At 36.7% G+C, this 22,269-nt stretch overlaps 1 protein-coding gene across 6 annotated transcripts in view; it reads left to right on the forward strand.

Annotated features, from left to right (window-relative positions):
• The window catches only part of HOOK3 (hook microtubule tethering protein 3), an 87,170-nt gene that overhangs the window by 35,905 nt on the left and 28,996 nt on the right, over window positions 1-22,269 (forward strand). For 5 of the 6 annotated variants that reach the window (XM_038124094.1, XM_038124095.1, XM_038124096.1 and 2 more), the window contains exons 6-14: window positions 1,077-1,144; window positions 8,232-8,294; window positions 9,726-9,809; window positions 10,863-11,026; window positions 13,127-13,267; window positions 14,754-14,955; window positions 18,251-18,361; window positions 20,927-21,014; window positions 21,571-21,640. In XM_038124094.1, the coding sequence (XP_037980022.1) occupies window positions 1,077-1,144; window positions 8,232-8,294; window positions 9,726-9,809; window positions 10,863-11,026; window positions 13,127-13,267; window positions 14,754-14,955; window positions 18,251-18,361; window positions 20,927-21,014; window positions 21,571-21,640 (991 nt within the window). The remainder of the gene's footprint in view (window positions 1-1,076; window positions 1,145-8,231; window positions 8,295-9,725; window positions 9,810-10,862; window positions 11,027-13,126; window positions 13,268-14,753; window positions 14,956-18,250; window positions 18,362-20,926; window positions 21,015-21,570; window positions 21,641-22,269) is intronic. The other variant, XM_038124098.1, reaches the window with a different exon arrangement.

Consider the following 22,269-nt stretch of genomic DNA (forward strand, 5'->3'; position numbering starts at 1 on the left):
CTTCCTCTTGCTTGATGCATCTTAACTTTACACCTAGTTTCCTCTTCCTAGTTTTCCTAGGTGACTAAATCAGTTTAGTTTCTCCTTCTGAAATTACTTCTGTTCTCTTAACCAGGAGGTCATCTGGCTGTTCAATTAATTAAAAGAGGAGTAGTGTTCTTCCACAAGTACATAAATAACTCTGGTTTATTAAACCTCCTGTCATCTCTGTTTTATATAAAATTATCTGGTTTTGGTGACTATTTGTCATTTTTCAAATGGGAAGTATATCTTGAAGTATATAAGGAAGTTCCCTTAACTCTTTCAGTCTGGACATTAAAAATGCATATTTGAAATTCCAGAACAGTCTGTACTTTGAGCAAGATTCAGCATGAGCAAATTACCCACTTGAAGGTGACTTTTTCCCCAGCATCTTTCTCATCACATCTCAATCACATAGTTAAAAGAATAAAGGACATGATGTTTGACTAGAAACTGTACTATACTGGGCAAGTAATTTAATCCTTGACTTAGTCTAAATTGCAAAATTTGTTCTTCTGGCTATTGTATCATCTTACAAGGTACCTCTTGTGTAGCTCACATGTATACATAGCTGAGAACTTAAAAAGTGGAGGGGACTTAATTTGTGATGTACTACAGAAGTAAGAACAGACACCAAAAATGAACATGAAAATGCTTTAAAATGAGGATGCTGTAGGAAGGCAGGCTGTTACTGTTACACTTACAGAAAAGGACAACCTTTGCATGGATCGTGTACTTCAAGAGCCTGAACAGTTTGGGAACAAAGTGAGAAAAGGATAAAATTAGTTATTTCAGAAGTGTGAGATGCCAGAGGAAGAAAAAAGGTAATCATGTACTTTTTTCATTGTTGTAGAGTTCAAATAAGCCTGGATTTGTATCTGAACAGGCTTGCAATAAAATCTTGTTGAATTTGATGGGGTGGAACTTGACTGGTGCTTATACATTTCAGTGTCATCCATGGCATCTAGTTGTTTTGTAGGAAGGATGCAGCTTCTGATCTTATCTTCTATGACTTGAGTTTCAACATTGACATTTCAGAATGCTTTTATTTTCAGAGTACATCCAGACCATAATGATGATGGAAGAATCAGTTCAACATGTTGTCATGACAGCCATTCAGGAGGTATGCTGGGATGCCCACAGTGTGTGAAAGTTCAGTCTTTCATTATTTTACAGTAGTATGCTTTTTCCCACTTAGGGAAAACTTCGTTGAATGTAAAGAAAATAAGGGGCATAGATTTTGCCTTTTTACAGTGAAAAATTTCTTATTTTTCCTTAGACAAATCTTACTTTATGTCAAAGAACTCTGGCTGAATCTCCCACTTTTCTTTAAATCTAGAAGACTGAAACTTCTAGATATTTTTGATAGTGGGCTCCCTTTCCTTTTCTTTTCCCACCCTCTGAATCCTGAAGTGCCCTAGATTGATTTTCTTTAGATGACCAGTTGCTGTAGAATTCTGTCAAGATTTGTACCTTGAAACAGCCAAATTTCATTAACTTTTTTTTTTCTTTTTTTTTTTTTTTTTAATTTAGTAGACAAGTGAAAAGAAAGAAAATTGGGTAACAGTATTGTTTTGTCAGCTCTAGGGTTATAAATTGGGTAATGATATGTAAGATGAACATACATTAATAAAACAGTAGGCTGGTGTGTTTTTACAAGTCAGTGAGTATACTGCAGTCCATTTCGTAGAAGTGCTCTTCTGTGGTAAATCAAAACCATGGTGTTAGCCACTGAAGCCCCCCTGTGACTTACAAGAAGTCTGAAGTGCCTATGATAGAAATGCCTAAGAGTCTGTAGATGTTTGCTGCAGGGCAGGCCACTAGCTAAAGAAGGCAGGAAACCAGTAATTCCATTTCTTCTGAACCAGAACAGGAGAAACTAAATTCCACATTGAGCTTAAGAGCAGTTTCTCATCTCTGTAATGTCTGAATTAGAGAAAGATACCAGTGAGCCTACAAGGAAATCTCTCCACAGTCATCACTTTGACCAGTGCTGTATCCATGCAGTCATACATTCAGTTGTCTCTGTGTGGACTGCTGGCTGTAACACAGCAGAGAGGACTTTGGAAATGAGCATCAAAATAATTGTTGTCTAAATCATCTTCCAGTCAGTCCTGCCAAGCACCAGTTTGCTGGAATTTTGGTGTATTTTACTCTTTTGTAAGTTTTGTAACTGTAATATACAGTATTTTGGTGGATTTTTCTAGTGTTTTTTATTAAAACCAAATTGCATCATCACTGTCTTCTGCATCATCTTGAAATAGAAAAAAACTTCTTTTATCTTCCTTCTTTATGTTGAAAATCTATTAGATTTTTATAGAAGCCTCCTTTATTTAGTAAAATAGCCCATTGAAGCAGCCCACAGTTTTCAGCACTTAATGAGTAAATTTTGAACTTGTTCAATGTGTGTACCTTTTGCTGACATGATGAGTAGAAGTAGGAAGACATCACAGGGTAAGGGTATATTCTTCTGGAACAGATTTTTGAAATTCAGTGAATCAAAAAGCTTAGTATTTAGTTACGGGCACAGTTCTGAGTGATTTTAATGCTACTTTGCAAGCTTAGAAATGGAAGGCATTTCAGGACCAAATGAGGAGGATCTCAAGTGCTTAATGAAGAGGTGAGAAAGTGTCTCAGACTTTGAGGTACTTGGAGAGCAAGGCCTGTCTCCATTATTTTTCAATGGGCTTGGAGTTTGGAGAGGTCCCAGTCAGCTGGAAACTAGCAAATATTATTCCAGTTTTCAAGAAGAGAAAGAAGAAAGATGCTGTTAGTTACAGGCTCATCTTACTTCAGTGCCTAGCAAAATTATGGAGAAGGTTACTCTGGGAGTTAGATCATAGCCAGCACAGATTGTACAGGAAGAGTTTAAAGGGGCGAGACTTCATGGGATTTTGTAAAGAGGTTTTTCTATTTCTTAGACTCATAGCAGCTCCTAGAATTCAAGTGACTTAGAAAAAGCAGTATATAGGGAATTAGCTATATATGAATATTAGAAAAGTTGGTATATCACCTAATCCAGACATTTTAAAGCACTTGACATTGCATGTAGTCTTCAGAATTAGGTATGTCGGAAGACCTGTCTAGGCTTTACTGAAGCATTATGTAATTCATTTTTCTGTTTCAGCTGAGCCCGTACAAATGTTTTTGATGCTTCTTTGGTTATCATAAATCATTTTACTCGTGAAAGTATTTCACAAGGCACAGTAGAACAAGTTTTCTCAATTTTCTGTTTTTATGGAGAAGCTGATTTTCAATGGAATAAGCAGCATTTTATGTGCTAAATTTTATTCAGTTATTTCATTTTTTATTAATCTGTGGTTCTTCATAATTTATTTTCTTCACTTACTTAAATCTTTGAAATATACCTTGTGCTCCATAAAGGTTTTATAAATGAAACAGTGGTTTTCTGTTAGTTTTTTTAGTGTAGTCAAATTGGTCTGGTGTGTTGTCACCACTTAGAATCTGAGATGCTAATCTGCAGAGGTATCAAAATACAAGTTGTGCACAAAATACAAGACTGAATACATTCATATGTGTAATATAACAAGGTCTTTTTATTTCATTGTTTTCAGATTTTTAAAGGCCCAAAGTATTTTTTAAGAGAAATGATTTTGCCCATTATATATTTCCCTTTCCCCCTTCCCCTTCTGTCATTTTCCCAAGTCTCTTCCTGGAGTAGCCAAGTTCATTGTTGATGAAGGTAGTAGCTGAAGTAAACAAATTGTTTGCCTTTACTGTTTAGAACATCTCTAAATCTGATCACATAGCAGCTCTCTGTGCAGGTTAAGTTGAGAGTCAGAATAGTGTCAGGAATAGTGTCAAAACTTGCCAAAGGGAGAGTAGGAAAGGGCACTTACTGTTGGGATAACACCAATGGTGGTACTTCCACTTTTTGGTTTTGTGCTGTTTTTCCCTCCTGTATTTTTTCCTGGTTGTTTAAAGTTTTATCTTGTCTGAAGTAAAATTATATTTGAATAGCTAGGAAATTATATAAAAGTATTTTATTGGGTCTATCAACAGATAGACTGGAGGTAGACTGGGTATCAACTGGAGGAAGAAGAAAGTCCAGCTGCTTTAAAGGATATACAGTATCAAACATAGCCAGGAATCATAAAAACTAACATAAAGATGTTCTAAGAAAGAAAAAGAACGTGAGTACAGAAGCTAGGTTTTGACATTGCCTTGTGGGCACTTAAGTGAGCTTATGCAGTATTATTGACTGTAGAAAAAGCATTTCAGATAAAGCAAGTGTTTTGGATTTCAAAATTATCAACTAAATAGAGCAACTCTGTTTGCAAAATCATGTGTGGGGGAAAAAAGCTTTCATAATTAATGTTATTCATGCATGCAGGTTTTGTGATAGTTCTACCCCTTCCCTAATCTTCATGTATCCATGACAACAACAGCTTGTTCATATTTTACAGTGAAAGCAGTTAAAAAGTGAAGGTTTTCATAATATAGGATTAGCAGACCTACAAGTACTATGTAAGATACCAGACCAAAGCTATGAACATGAAAAAATATAGCTGTAAAGGATTAACAGGGAATGACAGCTACTTCTTATAAAACTACGCAAATAACTGTAAGAATTGTCATGTTGTCCAGGTAATTGCACCATTTAAAATCCATACTGACTGCTATGCAAAATAAACCAGAAAAAGAACAAGCCTATAAATGCTAGTTGCTGGTTTATTTCACTCTGGGACACTCTTAAACAGGATTTTCTTTCTCCTGTAGAGGCCCAATGCAATTTCTTGAATTTGCAAGCACATTTTTAATGTTTCCCTTCTTATAATCTCTGCACATCATCCTCCATTAAAGTTACGTGTGAAAATAGGTGATGATACTATACTTACACTAAACGATTAATTTGGAAATGAAAGCCAGTTCCAGTGCTGCAAAATTGTGGAGATAAACCTTTATTCCCTTTGTAGTCTAGTCCTGAAGAAAACTTACAGATGTGAAGGGAAAATGAGAAGGACACTTCCTCCTGCTTTTTATTCTCTTGACTGATTTGAAATACAAATGAAATAAAGTTTGCCCCTCTAAACTCAAAACCATTGATCCACACCTCTCAAGACCACATACTTTAGGATCACACTTGCAGGTTGCATATGAAGCTCATGTGAAGTGACATCAGTTTTTCATTAGTTTTTTCTGACTGTGAGCTTTCAAATAAAGGAAATATATAGAAGAAAACAGTATGGAAATTTGCTTTCAAAATTATTAAAAGTATTGTAAGATTAGTAATAAATAATGCAGAAAAAGCTGATGTGCCATTTGAGCAGGTAACTGGTTAAATGAGCATTTTGCAACTCTAAATTTCAGTAATATCAGAGAATGCTGATTAACCAGAAACAAAGTCAAGAATAGGGAAAACTAGGCGAGCCTCTTATCTTGCTTTTTTTGGGTGGATGGAAGGTGTAGCGTGTGTTTCGAGTTGATATGCCTATCTGTACGAAAACTTAAAACATAGCATTCAGTAAAAGTTTTCTTGAAATTTTCAAAAAATCTGAATGAAGAGACAGAAGTTTGGGTAGATGAGTGGAGTTGTGTGCTCTATTGGCTGTTCTATTTATGTTAAGGTTTTTGTTTCTCAGTGGGGAGGAGCTGTGTACAGGCAGTCTTGAAGCAGAGCCATGGTCAAGACATTTTCTTGCATAAACCATTTACATATTTACAGTATGTGAGGAGATATGTAGGGAAAAGATGAAAGCACTCCTTTGCCCTGATAATTCTACCTTTACATGCCACTTATTACAGTTGTTTTATTGTTAACTGATGATCAGAAGTTGAATTCCTGTGTTCCTTTTGAGTTATCTAGTGATCTCATTTTTGTTCTTTGTCTGATTGTGGTACTGGACACTAAAGGATCCCTTAAATTTCATCTTTGGCTTTTCCACTATACATGCCACAGACCATCCAATTGCAAGGTGCTTTCTATTGCACTAAGTCATGTGAGATACATCTGCACATATATCTGTGGCTTTTGCCCTTGGTGCCTCATTCACATTTCCTCATCACATTCTTAATGTACCCCATGGAGTGAAATTCACACCTGTAGTGTGCATTCATGGTACACCCAGAATATATATCTCCGGTACCTAATCCTACTCCAGATTGTCCTCTTTTCTGGACATTTCTGCTCAGGGTTCTCAAGGACAGGATGTTTTGGGAGAGATGGCAAAACTTGTTGAAGAAAATAGGGATGATATTATTAGCCATGGCCTGCCTTATGGCAAGTCACAGAAAGCAGTGACACCACAGTGGCCTCTAGTGGGTTGTGTGGTCACTTGTATTCCTTCTACTCTAAGTCTTGGACAGGCCTGTTGAGCTGGTTTTTCAAAGAGGAAGTTTTAGGAAGTGTTAGGGCTAGAAAGGGGTGGTGGCTGTTAGAGGCAGTGGGAAAGTGCTGACTTAGCAGGGAGAAGTTAGTTGTATGTGTGTGAATACATGTGTCAAAAGTGTGTTGGTGAACAGCATTGTTCACAATGAGAAGAGTTCAGTATTTGGCTAATAGGGAATAGCCCTATTAGTCATCTGGAAAAGCTGGTGAAATCCAGTATTCAAAGCATGCATGAACATCTGAGAGCAGGAAGGATTGGCAAGTTTTGTTTAAATGATAATCAGCTTAGAAAACAGGATCCTAAATTGAAGATAAGTTTGTAATGCCATTATATATGCTAATGATAAAGACAAGACTTCATTTTTCAGGGGACAACTCTGAGTCTAGGGACTTTCTAATTGTTGTTGCAGAGTGTGGGCTTGATGTAATGCTTCTTCATGGAGTAGTTTGCCATTGTAAAGATGTAGAAGAAAATGGAAGAAATTCAGCAAATTTTGTCAAGGTGTGAGGAGGACTGCTGTGAGGAGAGACAGATTAATCTAAATAATGCAGCTAAATCCTAGTTAAGGAAATGGGGAAAGTGAGAGAAATGTGAGTGTATGATTTGAATGATGTAAATGTCAAACAGATTTTTCACTTGTACACAGTGGTAATAAACAGACAGGATTGAGGAGCGAAGGCTCTGTGTATCCCAAAAGACCTTGCTAAGGAAAATAGTGCAAAGGCTCTGATTTCTGGAAGGAATAAAGGAAGTACTGTCTCTGGAGAGAGTTACCGGGCTAGACAGGAGATTCCAGGTTAGAAAATTTGTCCTGATTTTGGTTAGGATAGGGCCTTTTTAATTGTAGCTTTCATGAATCGTGTCCTTGGAGAGCTCTTATGCATCTTATGCATTTGGACAGAAGCCGTCAGTGCCATTCTGTAGTGATGCCTTTTGAATTAGTTACAGTGTATTTCTCATTTGGGAGACTGTTCCTGTTTTTGTCTTACAACTTTTAGTAAGAACATTATTGTGTTTGCCTGAGCTGTGTGGGAGGAGGTTGCTGAGATACAACTTTTGCTAGGTTTGATTTCACCTTTACCAACTGGTGCAGCTGATTGTTAGGTTACTGTAAGAAAACTCATCAGCTTTTTCTTTCTTTTGATCAGTACCTCAGTCAGTTTTGTAGGATTAATTTGAGGGTTTGTATTGAGGGTTTGGCTGGGGATGTTTTTTGTTTTGTTTCATTGCTTTGTTTTTTTAATAATCTAGGCCAAAATCTCTATCAGTTATTCCTGCATTGAAGTAGTACACAAGGAATTGCAATACTCTTTTCAGGAATGCACTCTACTGAATTACTCTTTAATGTTGAAAATTACAGACAACTCCAGAACAGAATTTTTGTTACTTTTCTTTTGCCCTAGTAGTTGAGATAAACATGTCCTGGAGTTGAGTGAAATAAATAAATAAATTGATGTTAATATCCAGGTAATGGAAATATGAAAAAACCACTTGCTAGCAGAAAAAAATTAAAGCCAGGTCTTGTGTGGTGTGTTGAATCTACTATCATTCCAATGCCTCTGCAGTAAAATCTTTAGTGGGATGTTCTGTAGGCTTATCATAGACAAAGAATGTGCATTGTCAAAAGAAAAAGAGATAATGTAAGGTTTCTTTTATAACACTCTGTTACAAATTATGAAGATTTTTTTTCTTGTTCTTGTTTCTGAATATGTCATATATAAAAATGAAGTTTAAAACTTTCAAATTAATTCAGATTAAAGCTCTCAAAAGTAAAAATCAGCTTGGTGTTTCATTGAAACATAGGTTTTAATATAAAAGTTAAATCTTTGCTTTTTCTAATCCAGTGTAATCTAATTGCAGTTGATGAGTAAGGAATCTCCAGTCTCTGTTGGAAATGATGCTTACGTTGACCTTGATCGGCAGGTATCTAAGACTAGATGTTTCTTTTCTTTCAGTCATAGCATCTCAGTGGCCTTATTAAGAACTCCATCTTTTCTTTTTCTTTAATCATTAAAGGGTGTTGTGGAAAAGTTAAAATAAGAAGTGAAAAACTAGATCTCAGTATTTCAAGTCCTTTAGCTTTGTAAATTGAGTTTGCTTCTATTGCGTATTTAAAGGTTATGGAAACGTTGATTTGAGAAACCAGTCTAGCTGTATGACATAATAGTGCAAAACTGCACATTGGTACAAATCTTTAGGCATGGAGAAAGAAAGAAAGATAAAAAAGATGTACTACTTGAATAAATGTTTTTATCTGAGTTCCTATTTCCAAAGTAAGTTTAAAAAAAAATAAAAACGAACTGCTTCTATGGGAATCCTGGAACTGCTGCAAAATAGAAGTTTTCAAATATGATCATTCCCTGTCTGATATATTTTAAAAAATATACAAACCAAATTTTTTTACTAGCTTATCCTCATGCTAACACTGTCCTCCTTCCTCAGATTTTTTTTCTAATTGAGAAGAAGAATAGTACAGTGGTGCTCACTGTATTCATCCATTGTGCTTTCTCTGCCGAAATATGTAAATTCTTGCAGATGAAATTAATTCTTTGTATGTAAACAGGCACATAGAAATAAACTTGCAAATGCAAGGTATGATGATTCTGTTTGAGAAAGCTCATTTAAACTTCATCATATATAATAGTGCATATATATCTGTATCTATATACATAACATGCATGCACCTGTTTTATCAGACCAGTTTTCTTGTGCCTATGTTTTCTGTGTTATCTTAACTGCTGTCATTTGCAGACCAGTTCAACACATATCTTTAAACATTCAGCGTTTGAAGGGAAGTATCAGAATATTTCCCACTGCTTGTAAGGTTCAGTGCCCTTTTTTAAAGGGTAGACTTCTCTGTAACATACTAGTTTTATTCCTATTGTGCACTAGAAGTAGCTTCCAGATACTAGAAGAATTTTACCCCAATTATCCATTCCCTGTATTCCACCTTCAGTCCTTTCTGTATTTCAAATGTAGATTGAAAATTGAAATTACGCACTCTTTGCGTCTGTAAAGAAAAGTGGTATTGACAGGTTTTTTTGGTGTAGCAATTGGGTGAGTTCTTCAGACCCAATTTCTCCTGGAGTTTTTGACTCGATTTATAGAGTAGATGTGATAATTTTAATGTAAAAGCAAATGTTACTTTTAGGCATATTTTCTTTTTACTGATACACAAACTAAACAGTATTCATGTCTGCTTCCTTTTTTTCTTTATTTGAGCAGAATTGCTCAGTTTTTAAAAATTTTATATACTACCTTGATGTAAAAATAATTTGACTGGCTGTAATTCAGAATATTTTTAAATGGATCACAGAGAGTGATGAAAATGTAAGCATTTCTTGTTTATGGTAGCTGAAGAAAACTACAGAAGAATTAAATGAAGCACTTGCAACAAAAGAAGAAATTGCGCAGAGATGTCATGAGTTAGATATGCAGGTAAGTTTGCTATAGAGTCCGTATCAATTTTGAAGTGGAAAAGAATTGTGTGAACTTTTTGGTGGCTGAAAATAAGTACTAGCGTGTTGGAACTTAATTTTTAGAAGGGGGATGAAAATGTCACAGTAATTGTTTTGTTTTCACTTGTGCTAGCAGAATGAATACCATTGTTTTCTTATCTTGTTGCTGTGTTGTCAGTATTATGGTTCATACTAGCAAACTAGTAACTAGCATACTAGTAACTTCTTTTCATTCAGTTAGGAAGGGTTTGAGCTGTGTGGTAAAACTTTTGCCATAGACAACTAACGCAAGTTCTGCTGCTGTAAAAGTTCCAGCTAATAGTTAAATCCCAGTTAGAATTTGCTGTAGACCATTAAATGTGTATGGGTTTAGACTAAGTCTTACTGTAAGTAAATCAGTACTCATCTGGAAGACGTGAGGAGTGTGAAGGGGGAGTCCTGAAAGGCATTGCTATTGCAACCCTACTTCGAAGTATTAATTCAGGTTTCTTGTAGTTCAGTAACTATTGTAATTAATAAAGCTGATCTTTGTTTGTCGTGGTTAATATATGAATCCATGTTTCAGTACTCTCCTGGAGCGCTTTGGGTTCTTTCCACTACTGCCTGTTTTCACAGTGTTAGTGGAAAGTGAGCTATCTTTGGGACTATGTTCGTGTTTCAGGCCTGCTTGCAGATGGCCTTTACTGTGAAGAGCTAGTTTTATTTGTTTCTAGGGAAAGCATGCACATTTTATTATAATGAAGTTACTCACTGTCATAACACACTTTTCTTTAAATGCTTGTGTGAAATAGATAAAAGAATAATTATGTTTCCTGAGTTGTAACTCTGTCCCTAATATTGCAATATGTTGTTTACATCACATAGCAATTGACTACCTATTAAATTAGGCAGTGTATTCTTGTGAAATGTGATTAGTGAAGCCTGCATATTTCTGTTTGTGGTGTCTGTTGATACTTCATTATGAACATGAAAAAATACTGCTCTCTGTACCTGGGTAGGTTAATTATTCCTCTTCATACTTTTATTACAACAGGTTGCAGCCCTCCAAGAGGAGAAGAGCAGCCTGCTTGCCGAGAACCAGATTTTGATGGAACGCTTAAATCAGTCTGATTCCATTGAAGATCCCAACAGTCCTGCAGGTCGTAGACACCTGCAGCTGCAGACACAACTGGAACAGCTCCAAGAGGAAACATTCAGGTAGAAAAGCTACACTTGGTTAGGTTGGTTGTTTGTAGCTGGCAATAGAAGTGACTCAGATATTTCTGGTTCTGCTGCAAATGTGAATTAGTATAATGGATGGTGTGTTGCCACAGTAGTACAGTTTTTAAAGTGATGTATACATTATCATTTTGCTCTCTACAAGATCCAGCATTTTAAAAAGCGCAGTTTCTAAATGCTGAAATGCTTTATATGTCACTCTGCTGTGAGTTTGAATTGTGTACAGTCATTTCACCCGTGTTTTGCAAAGTCAGTGAAATGAAGAGTAGCATGCTTTCCTTTTTGCAGATTATTCTGATTGTATTTTTAAAGTCTAGTAATTCCCAGATGAAAATTTGCTACAGGCTGTACTGCTGGTGGCATTATCAACGTAGGAAAATATGTCCTTACCTGAATTTGAAAACAAGAGTCAGAGATGATGAAAGATAGAGATTATCCATGTATGAGTTCTGCACTTTATTTCCATTTCCCCAGGATGTGAAAATACAGTTCCTCTTTAAACATCCTTACTGATCCCCTTGACTGTTGCTTTCAGGCTGCGTAAGCCTGTTCTGCTGAAGAAAGCTGGTTCACTTCACCATAATCTTTTCATTTTCTTTCCCATACTTTCCTTCTCCTTTGTGAGTGAAATTATAGCATTTCTTTCTTTACACTTTTTGCTATCTTCTTCTCATTGCCTTTTTCCAATTCTACAATATATGCCATGTTACTTTCCTTTTTTTTTCTGTTTTGCCATTTTTCCAGTTCCTCTTTCTAAGCCTCCTTTCCTGCTTATTCTGACATATCATCTCCAGTCAGATTTTCAGTTCCTTGAAAAACATTCCATGCTTCTCTTCCTCATCAACTAGTGCCTGGATTTTTTTCTTTTTATTCGTCTACCATGTAGAGGAATAAAGTAATGGTGATGTCCCCTTTTATCTCTTCTGATTCATCTCCATGCTCTGCAACGATTCCTACCTGAGTCTGGTATCAGTTACTGTTCAAACAGATTTTGTCCCTGTGTTCAATATCTGCACTGTCTGTTACTGTACTTTCAGGTTCTGAAGGTCATTCTAAACTGTTTTCACATGTGAGAGTCATTCCTGGTCTCCTTTACCTCCTTCCCCTGTCTTCATATTATGTGGCTTCTAATGGTAATTTGTATGTGTTGCTTCTAGCTCTACCTGATGAAGCAGAACATTTGCACAGCTTAAGTGGTGCCTTGTGTGATACACATCTTTTCCTCCTAATCTTGCCTCTTTGTGCTTTGACTGTCCTGGTCTGTCATGATCCAAATCTTTATTGTTTCTGGTTTGGATGACTCAAAGATTTTTCTCTTGTCTCCATTCTTGTAGATGGTTTTTGGACTCCTTGACTTTGGTTTTTTCCTCATGCCCTTATCTCCTATCCTAGATTGTTTTTGTTTTGATTTCAGAGCAAAATCACAGTAGGATGTTCTGTTTCAGGTTGTCCTCTTCCATTCATTTAAAATACATTGAAAAAGTTTCTATTACTGACTTCCTTTGTTCACTGCCAGGTTAATAGAGCTTTGGCTGTGCATAGTGTATGCAAGCAGTTCAGCAACTTTGTTCAGTGTTCTTTACTTGTTAACTAGATAACTGGTTCTCCAGAGGTATTGGGCGTGCACAGGTCCCTTGAGTAAATAAATAAAGCTGCTTCAGTAGAGCTCTATGGCATTTATAACATCTTACAATCAGGTCAATGTTGTTGGAGGTAGATGAGTTAGACAGCTGAATGGAATAGAATAAAGATGTCATGTTCAAACTCTGCGTGCCCGAAGATGAAAAAATGTTTAAATTTCTCCTTAAGCTTCCCTTGTGTTAAACTGCATTTATAGGAGGAAACATCAGGTTTTGTTTTTATGGTAACATATATTACCTTGTGAATTTTCAAATAGAAAGACTGATATTAAATTGGGAGCATTGATTAAGTCAATCTCCTTTTACATTTTGAATAAGCACATTGTGTTATTGTTTTCTGTCACTGCAGCAGGAGGCCATTTCATGTGTTCTTCTGATGAGGAAAGGTAACTGGCTCAGGATGAGAAATTATTTCCTGGGTTTCTTTTCATTCTTACAGATTAGAAGCTGCAAAAGATGACTATCGAATACGCTGTGAAGAACTAGAAAAGGAAATTTCGGAATTGAGACAACAAACAGAAGAGCTTACCACACTGGCAGAGGAGGCTCAGTCTTTGAAGGATGAGATAGATGTACTCAGGTAAATTTTGTTCCACTAGCTCTCTTTGAGCTACTACCTTTTAATCTGTATAATTTGTGTACTTAATCTACATTATCTTTTGTTTAAGTAATTTAATATTAAATACTTTCAATGCCAAGATTCTTTGGATCCTCCAGTTTAGGTACACAGACCGACACACAATTCAGCTTGAGTAAAATTGTTGCTTATAACTTAATAATTCTATGCCAATTAATAGTTATAACAGGGCACCCAGTGGTCTCTTTGAGTATGCAGTATTCACCTTCATCATGCCTCAGGCATCTGTTCTCGTCAGAAAACTAGGCCGTTTCCTTTCCTGGGTTTGCATTGTTCGGACTTCAGGTGGTGCTTTTGGTTTATCATATAATATTAGTGTGAACATCTGTTGCAGCTCTCATTCCCACTGAATTTTAGCAATGAAAGTTGTAATGATTTGATGATGCTAGGGGTTTATAGAGTGGGACAGCCACTTTTACTATCGAGCATATTCCTTCAGTATTGGCATCTATTGCCATGGATTATTCAGAGCAGTTACTCGTTCTCACCAGCAAGACTTATTTCGTACTGCTATTCCTGATCCACTGGCAGCCTTCTACCAAAGCTATCTGTCTTTATCCCTTCTGTCATTAATACAAGAAGTGAACCCATCAGGCTGCATAAACTGTGTGGGTGGTATGGGTTCAAAGAGCAATTCCTTGTCCCAAGAGAGAGGCCCTGCACCTCACTGAGGATTAAACAGGGCTGACTTGCCTCAATGTCCCATAAACCGACACATTGATTCGATGTGAGGTTCCCTGTGTTTCACAGGAAATTGGGTCTGTAAACTGGTTGATTCTAAAATGAAACTGGGAACGATAATAACAGCAGAGACCTTTGGCGGGGGTTGAGGTCCATTGTAATCTTGGGAGTGCAGCAGGTGGATTGATAAAACTCTGAAAAGCTGAAGCCTGGTGTTTCTTTTTCTTTTGTCCTTTTTTTGGTTTTTTTTTGTTTGTTTTTTTTTTTAGAAGGAATCAGGTTTCAAAACTGTTACGGTTCTTCTGTGTCACCAAGTGCAATTTGTCTAGCAGAGAGATCTTTATGATTTTAGTCCTGGTTATTGTTAAAACAAACTGAATGGCAGAAACCTTTCTTCTTTACCCTTGAAAAATTTAGGACAGGAGATAATTTAGAATTGAAAGGAAATGAGTGGGAGTGAGGTTGTTTTAGCTATTTTTTTAAGGTTTGAAGCTGATAAGAAAGGTGTGTTAGGAAGAGGGATAGGGTCTAAAAGAAACTTCAGCAGCAGCTCTTAGAGTTGACAAATAGTTATGGGTAGAAAATAGACAATTAAAAGTGAAAACATGAGTAATAGGAGGATATGGTTGCTTTATTGTTCTTCCCATTAATGTCATCTGCATTAAGAAAAAGTTGTGAAGAAGCATTTTAAATTCTGTTAGTTTTGTTAGTTTTTGGAGTTCAAATTTGATATAATCTGTCCCTTCAGGCATTCTTCTGATAAAGTAGCCAAGTTAGAAAGCCAGGTAGAGTCATACAAAAAGAAATTGGAGGACCTGGGTGATTTGCGGCGGCAAGTGAAGCTTTTAGAAGAGAAGAATACAATGTACATGCAAAATACCGTGAGCCTGGAGGAAGAACTAAGGAAGGCCAATGCAGCACGCAGTCAGCTGGAAACATACAAGAGACAGGTGAGGACAGGCATCATCAATGCTGTGGTACTGTTCAGTGCTTTGTCTTCATAACATGGCTAATACCTCAAAGTAAAAAAAGCTATGAAGAAAACAACTCCTGTTTAAAAGACTTCCATGTTTTATAGGCACTTGCTGCTACCTTTTGTCCTCCTTTCCTGCAGCTCCTGTCATTACTACAAGTTAGTTACTTTGTTAAAAAGCAGTATTTCTTGCATTTAAAAACTCAACAGATATAAAGTTTTGGTTTTTTTTCCTAAAATGATTCCAAATTCATATTCAATAGTGGGGCTTGAATTAGAGTCTGTCCTTTCAGAAAAAGTATCCACTTTTCACTTACAATTTTCCAGCAGTGAGGACCACACCACAGCTGAGGTAAGTTGTTCCTGTAGTTAAATAACTTTTTTTTTTTTTTTAAGGTTCTAGTTTCTCTGATACATCTGAATTTTTCCACTTAAGAGAGGAGGACATATGTCATCCTTGTTGTTTATACACACCTGGTAGAATACGAAATGTGTCAGCAGCACTCTGTGGAGTGAAAGGCACCTGTTTATCCTCCTGCTTATCCAAGTGCCATGTGATGCTGTTTGTGTAAAGGTGCAACATGTGCTTAATCTTCTTTCTGCTTCTGTACTTCAAGGATATGATATTGTTCTGGTATTCTTGTTACAGGGCTAGACAGAGAATGGTTTATTAAAGCAATAGTGCCTGCTCTGTATTTCTGCCTGATGGAACGATCACAGCACAGGGGTCCCTGTATGTCATTTCACCACAGAATAAAGAATAGAAACAAGCACTAAACAATACTGAAAACTCAGGAGCTTAGGGATGTGTCTCCCTAAGACTTAATAGACTTTTTCCCTGCAGTTGGTGATCTCAGTGTTTGAAACAAATGGTTTCAAAATTAGCCCGTGTGGGCTAATTTTAAATACAGCCCCTAATGATTTTACCAGAAAAAAGAACTTGGACAAGAAAAATTGTCCAAGGGGGCAAAGAGAAAGGTAAATGTAGAAAGGAATGGTCTTCCACACATGAGTACTATCAAGTTTACTGGCAACCCAGTATTTCACTCCCTTAAACAGCTGAGCATGTGATATTGTTGTGTAACCTCAGCCATCTGCTGATTTTTCTTATTTCGCCAACCAAAAGGATTTTGGAAGGGCCAGTCCCATCACCTGTGCTGTTCTTCAGTGTATTTTATGCGTAGGGTTTCCTATATGAGGAGCTATTGTTTGGTGCAAAACTGTTTACTGACTAAGACTGGAATAAGCCTCAGGTGTCCTGTGGCAGATGTGTTTTTCTTCACCTAACTATGGTGTCTCAAAATGAACACTCTGTGTTTGTCTTCAGTGTCTGTAAGACTGGGCTCCTTTTGAAACCTGCCTGTGTCCCATAAGCCACAAATTTTTTTTTTCCTGGGAATCCTAAATTGTGCTATTATAAGTAAGCTGGCTATAAAGCTTGAGATGTTATGTCACTGCTGAGTACTAGTATGTTCCTGTGATGGAATATGTCTTGTCTGGTGTTGGAAGGATCCAACCTGACTCACGAGGACACCATTGGAGAGTTCTTTGGCTTAGAATCATTGTGCTATGATGAAAGTGGATCATTCAGTTTCCCATAGTAATTTGCAATGAAATTGCATCTTCACTACATAGAGCAGTCTCTGTGAGGTGAGGTTGAGTGGTAGTGTTTTGTTTTCATTCTTCTGAGAGCAAGCACAAGCCTTTTCTAAGAAACTTTATTACAGCATAAAGAATCGAAATGTAAAGACTGCAGGATTTTTTTTTTGTAATTTTAATTCAGCCCCTTTGTGCATGTGCATTCTGATACATAGTTAACAGTATGTCTTGCTTTTCTTTGTTGCAAGATTCCTGCTTTACTCATTCCACACACAGATAATGCTTAGTGAATGTGATGGCAGTTCATTTTTTTTAATCTTATGCATTACCATGAAACTGTATGTTTTTCTATACACTCAACAAGTCCTACTTCAAGACATATTTATTTCCTGCAGTGTTTTTCTACATACCATTACCTTAGCATGATTGGTTACAAACATAAATGCATTTCTTTCCATTTGAGGTGAAAATACTAATATTTTGGAAGTGGTGGCACTGTCACTGGTGAAGGCCTGCAGTTGTTTTGTTATACTTGCAGTTATTCTGATAGCATCAGTGATAAATGTCACATCTGAAAAATGAAATATGTTCATATCTTATATATTCATTTCTTTAATCTCAGAAAATGCAGGCCTGTGCTGGTTTTGCAGCCTTTAATTTAGGAACAACAGCAGCAAAGTCCTTCTCTAAGACTTAGGACCATGCATATTTTAGGCCTTGTAGTTGTTTTGCTGTAGTTGTACAAATTGAAAATAAAAGGCCATTAGAATCAATACGGTATCTTGATGTAGATATGGCTACTGCTTTAATCACTTCCTTTGTAATCTAAAAGCCATAAAAAAGCCTTCTTATAAACTGATTCAGAAGACGCTATAGGTCTTTAGCTGAGTCTTCATTCAGCTTTTGTGTTTGCAGGTCAGTCTTTATTTAGCTTATTTGCTCTCATGCTCTCTGCATTATGAGCTTTATTAGTGTTCTGGGAATGAATCTTTGTTAGTAAAGGCTTAAAGTTTTGAAAAGGGAAGACTTCACTGATTTACGTCTGGTTGTGCTTGGCTTTCATATTTCTGCTTACTTAAGAGTTCTTTACTGATCTGTAGTTGAACGCATACATGTGGCAGTGTTTCTCACTGAAATAAAGAAAATCGTTTGGAGCCTGTGGCTGAATCTTTTTTGTTAGTGTATTAAAAATTATTAGGACATCTCAGGTTAGGGAATGTTACCTGGCTGCATAAACTAGTAGCTGAATTCTGAGTGAGGCTTATGAAGTAGAGTTAACAAAAGATGTAGATAATTTGCTTTCTTCAGAGTCTTTTCTTTTTACTACACTTTTCAGAATGCAGAAAGATTTTTCTGCTGTTCCTAATCTTTTTGATTTGTAGAACTACATGGGTTTTTTCTGTAAGCCTTGCTTGAGTTTAAATTCTTGTTTTAGATGTAGTGAAAATACTTCACATTTTTTCTATCTTCTGCTTGCACTAAGACCTAATATTTAAATGCTTTTTATTTTGCTCAAACACAGAACAACTGATGAAAGAAGTTTTTCCTATGTCCTATAAGTAACTATTTCAGTTGTTTTACAACATGACTTGTGGTGCATTGTAATTGGCTACTTTGTCTTGTGTATTTTGTTTTAACATTTGCAGACACATTATTGATTCTTGTTCTCACAGGCAGTTGAACTACAAAACAGGTTATCTGAAGAATCCAAGAAAGCTGATAAATTAGATTATGAATGCAAACGACTGAAAGAAAAAGTAGACAGCCTCCAAAAAGAAAAAGATGTAAGTGCCAAGGTGTTGTTTTTTTGTTAGTAACAATAGCAACTTTGTATCATTTATAACACAGAGATGTGGTATTTGTAGTTAGCTGTCTTTTTAAATTAGGAAGTCTTTTTTCCTCCAAAATTTTCTAATGTTTGTGTACAAGATAGTTTTTAAACCTTAGAATTGTACAGCATGGAATAAAGTGACTGTACAAAATCATATGCAACACATTTTTAAGAGGAAAAGCCTTCATATTTGGCATCTGAAGTTGTTTCCTGACCATTTACCATGAGAACGTTAATTAATACCCAGGGTAATTATTATGTATTCTGAAAAGCTATTTACAACAGGGTTTCTGCAGTTATCATCCTAGAGCTAAATTCCTGTTGCTTTTTTTCCCTAAGGCATTATTTGAGGTACCATCAGCATGCTTCTCTTTGTGGAATCATCACTAGTGTAGGAAGAGGCTTAGTAGTTGTGTGGAGGGAAATGTCCTTTGTGGCAATCTCAGCTTTTATGACAGCTCCTTGTTGACTTATCTTGTACTGCCAATGTGGAACATACAGGGTAGTTATGAATTTCTCCCCATCCTCTTGTGTCATTTGCTGCTAGTGATTCTGTGATTAATTGCTTTGCAATCTTGCCGAGACTGATCCTTCAGACTTCTCTTACACACTGTCATTTCTCAACAGTTAATTTCAGCTTGTTTCTTATGGATGTATATGCAGGTGGTTCAAACTACCTAAAATCAATGTCAGCAATTGCAGCTAGCAGTTTCTTAGGCATGTTTTAATTCTAAGTCCATTCATCCAACTATCAGAAACTCTGCAGGCTTTTTCCTCAATAGTCATATTTCATGTCCAGTTATTTCCAAGATTTCCAAGCCCAGTATTTAAATATAATTGGAACTGCAAGTTTTCAGTTACTTTATGTTCGTAGGCCATTGATTCCCATTTTTCATTAGATTTTCAAGCTCTGATGGACACTTGACCTTCACATCACTTCCATCTGCCCTTCAAATCAGGCTGGAATGCTCATAATAACTGTGTTGGTATTGTGCTTTAGCTTTCCTTCCTGCTTTTTATTTTTCAATTGGTGGTTTTTTTAAATTCTTTTATGTTGAACAATGGTAAAGTTGTTTCTGTGGCTTATCCATGGCTTAGTGGACCATTTCATCTTGCACAAAGGATCTGTATTGCTGGCCATTGTCCTGTAGTTTTCTGAATTACCCCCTGCCAAATAGCTTTTTTTTTTTTGAGCTGGGTGTTGTTTTTAAGTACATTCTTTTGAATGGATATGCACCTGTGAGAAGTAAATTACAGCTAGAAGTCCCTCATTACATGAGTTTAGTGATTCACTGTATTACCTACTCTTTCTGTTCGCTGTTGTCAATATGTATCAGTAAAGTAGCCCACCACAGGTCACAAATTAGGTAGTTGTATCTTGTCAGCTATATTTTGGAAATAGTTACTCAAATTGATTATATTATTTTCCTTATGTTCTAGCAAAGCATGGTAGTGTTTCATATCTTCATCAAAGTAGCTTGGAAGTTTACCTCTGTAGTGTGTTACAAGTAACATAAGATAATTATTGAGCTGCTTGTACTAGTGAAGCCTTAGAGCTTTTTCTAGTCACTAAAATATTCTGACATTTGGCAGTCAGCTGTTAGTAAAATGAAATGCTGTCAGCCAACACAACTCCATAACTATACAGAGGCAAGGTCTATCGTGGACCATTTAGTAATACTGAACATGTCTGATTGTGGAGCAAACTACAACTTGGATCATTACATTGTAGCCAATTTCTTTCCTTTTTTTTGACTCTTGGCAACCTTCTGGACAAAAACTTGGTGTTACTTGTAGATTCTCAATTTTTTTTGCCAGAAGGGTCGTTGTGCCAAATTGAAAGAGTAGCCTGGTGCTACTGAATAGCACATCTGTCTGGATCCCAAGGTGATCCAGTTCTGTTCTTCATTTCTCTTTGGACCGAGTCTTAAGCAATGAGTTTTCTTTTATAGCCAAAGTGCTGGTGTATGACAAGAACAGCTGACACACAGGAGGAATGCAATATGGAAATGTTGCTCACACTTTCAGTGGTGAAAGACAAACAAAGTGAAGTAAAAGCAGTATGTTATGTTGACTCTGTACTTACCTGCTTGTTATTTCACTCCTGGCTGAATCTTTGATTCATGGTGAGGGAAAAATCTGTGGTCTCTCAACTCTCTCCCATTTCCCTTGCCCAATGAAAGGAAACCCCAATGAAAGGAAAACTGCTGAGTGGCCCTGTGGATGCTGTTTACTATGGGTACCAGAACTTTGTGTCACTAATATCTTGATTTTGTAAACTTATACCCCTGCTATTTTTTGTCCAATAAGATCAGCAACCCTTCTCCCAAAAAGAAACCCCAAACCACTGTTCTTGTGGAATATATAATACTTACATTTATTCTTTTATGGAAGAGACTGTGATACCTTAATTTGAAAGTAATTTCTAGAGTTACATTAAATAATAAAAGTTTTGAAGGCTGTTAGAGATGGATTTGGACTGCCAAGACTGATATTCATTCTCTTTCCAATTATTCAGAGATTAAGAACAGAAAGGGATTCTTTGAAAGAAACTATTGAAGAACTTAGATGTGTACAAGCTCAGGAGGGTCAACTCACCACTACAGGTAAAGGGCAAATAAGGAGATTAAATGCCTCTTTTCTGAAGTGTACACAAGTTTTCTGTAGAATATTGAATGTGCTTTTGTTTAGCACAGAATAAATTTAAGCTGTTCTAAAATCAGCAGTGAAAAACTTCAACTATTCATAGCTTCATAAGCAAGCAAAAGCTTTGAGTGTTATTTGAGTCAATCAGAATTTTAGTCTGCTCTCCAGTGGGATATTTTTATAATGTATATCTGATTTCTATGTAGTTACATAGTTTTCTTTAGAGACATATTTTCTCATGATGTTTCCTGTGTTACAGTTCATTTGTATGTGTAATCTTGTGTACCTTTGTCGTTCTTAGATAAGATTATGAGCAGGAAATAAACTGCAACATTATTTCTTCAGAATGGATGAAATCAGACATAATGGTTCACCAAATGAAATTGTGTTTGTCAGTTTTGCTGTAGCCTGACTTTGTGTCATTTTACATGCTGTCTAGCAGTAGTGTGAAGCTTCTAGAACAATGTCTACTTCTTGTCATGTGAAAAAGTCAGTGGTATGCTTTTCCTTACTCAGGATTGATGCCTCTGGGAAGACAAGAGCCTTCAGACAGTTTAGCAGCAGAAATCATTACTCCTGAAATAAAGTAAGTTAATGCATGCTTTGTTTTACTAACCTCTACAAAGGTCAATGGCAAGTTGAACATTAGTCAGCAGTGCCCTGGCAGACAGGAGGCTCAACTGTGTGTGTGGGGGCATCAGGCACAACATCACCAGCCAGGCAAGGGAGGGGATTGTCCTGCTGTGCTCTGAGCTGGGGCAGAATCCTGTGTGCAGTTTTGGGTGCCACAATATGGGAAAGACACAAAGCTCTTAGCATCCTAAGGAGGGCTGCAGACATGGTGAAGGGCCTTTGAGGGGAAACTCTGTGAGGAGTAGCTGAGGTCACTTAATCTGTTCAGCCTGGAGAGGAGGAGACTGAGCAAAGATTTTATCCTCCCTTTTGAGATGAAGAGGAAGGGCAAACACTCATCTCTTCTCTGTTCTTACCAGTGACAGGGCCCAAGGGAATGGTCTGAATTTGTGTCAAGGAAGGTTTAAGTTGGATATTAGAAAAAGTTATTTGTTGTTGCCCTGTCGTGATTGCCTGTAGCTTGATGATGGTACCAAAAGAGTTGAGTATTTTTGAGTAAGAATTAAGGGGAAGGCCACAAGGCAGATATTCTGGTGGGTGTGTTATAGACCACATGTCTATGATACTATGTTTTAAGGAGCT

Source organism: Motacilla alba, chromosome Z (assembly GCF_015832195.1).
Source record: "Motacilla alba alba isolate MOTALB_02 chromosome Z, Motacilla_alba_V1.0_pri, whole genome shotgun sequence".
Lineage (NCBI taxonomy): Eukaryota > Metazoa > Chordata > Aves > Passeriformes > Motacillidae > Motacilla > Motacilla alba.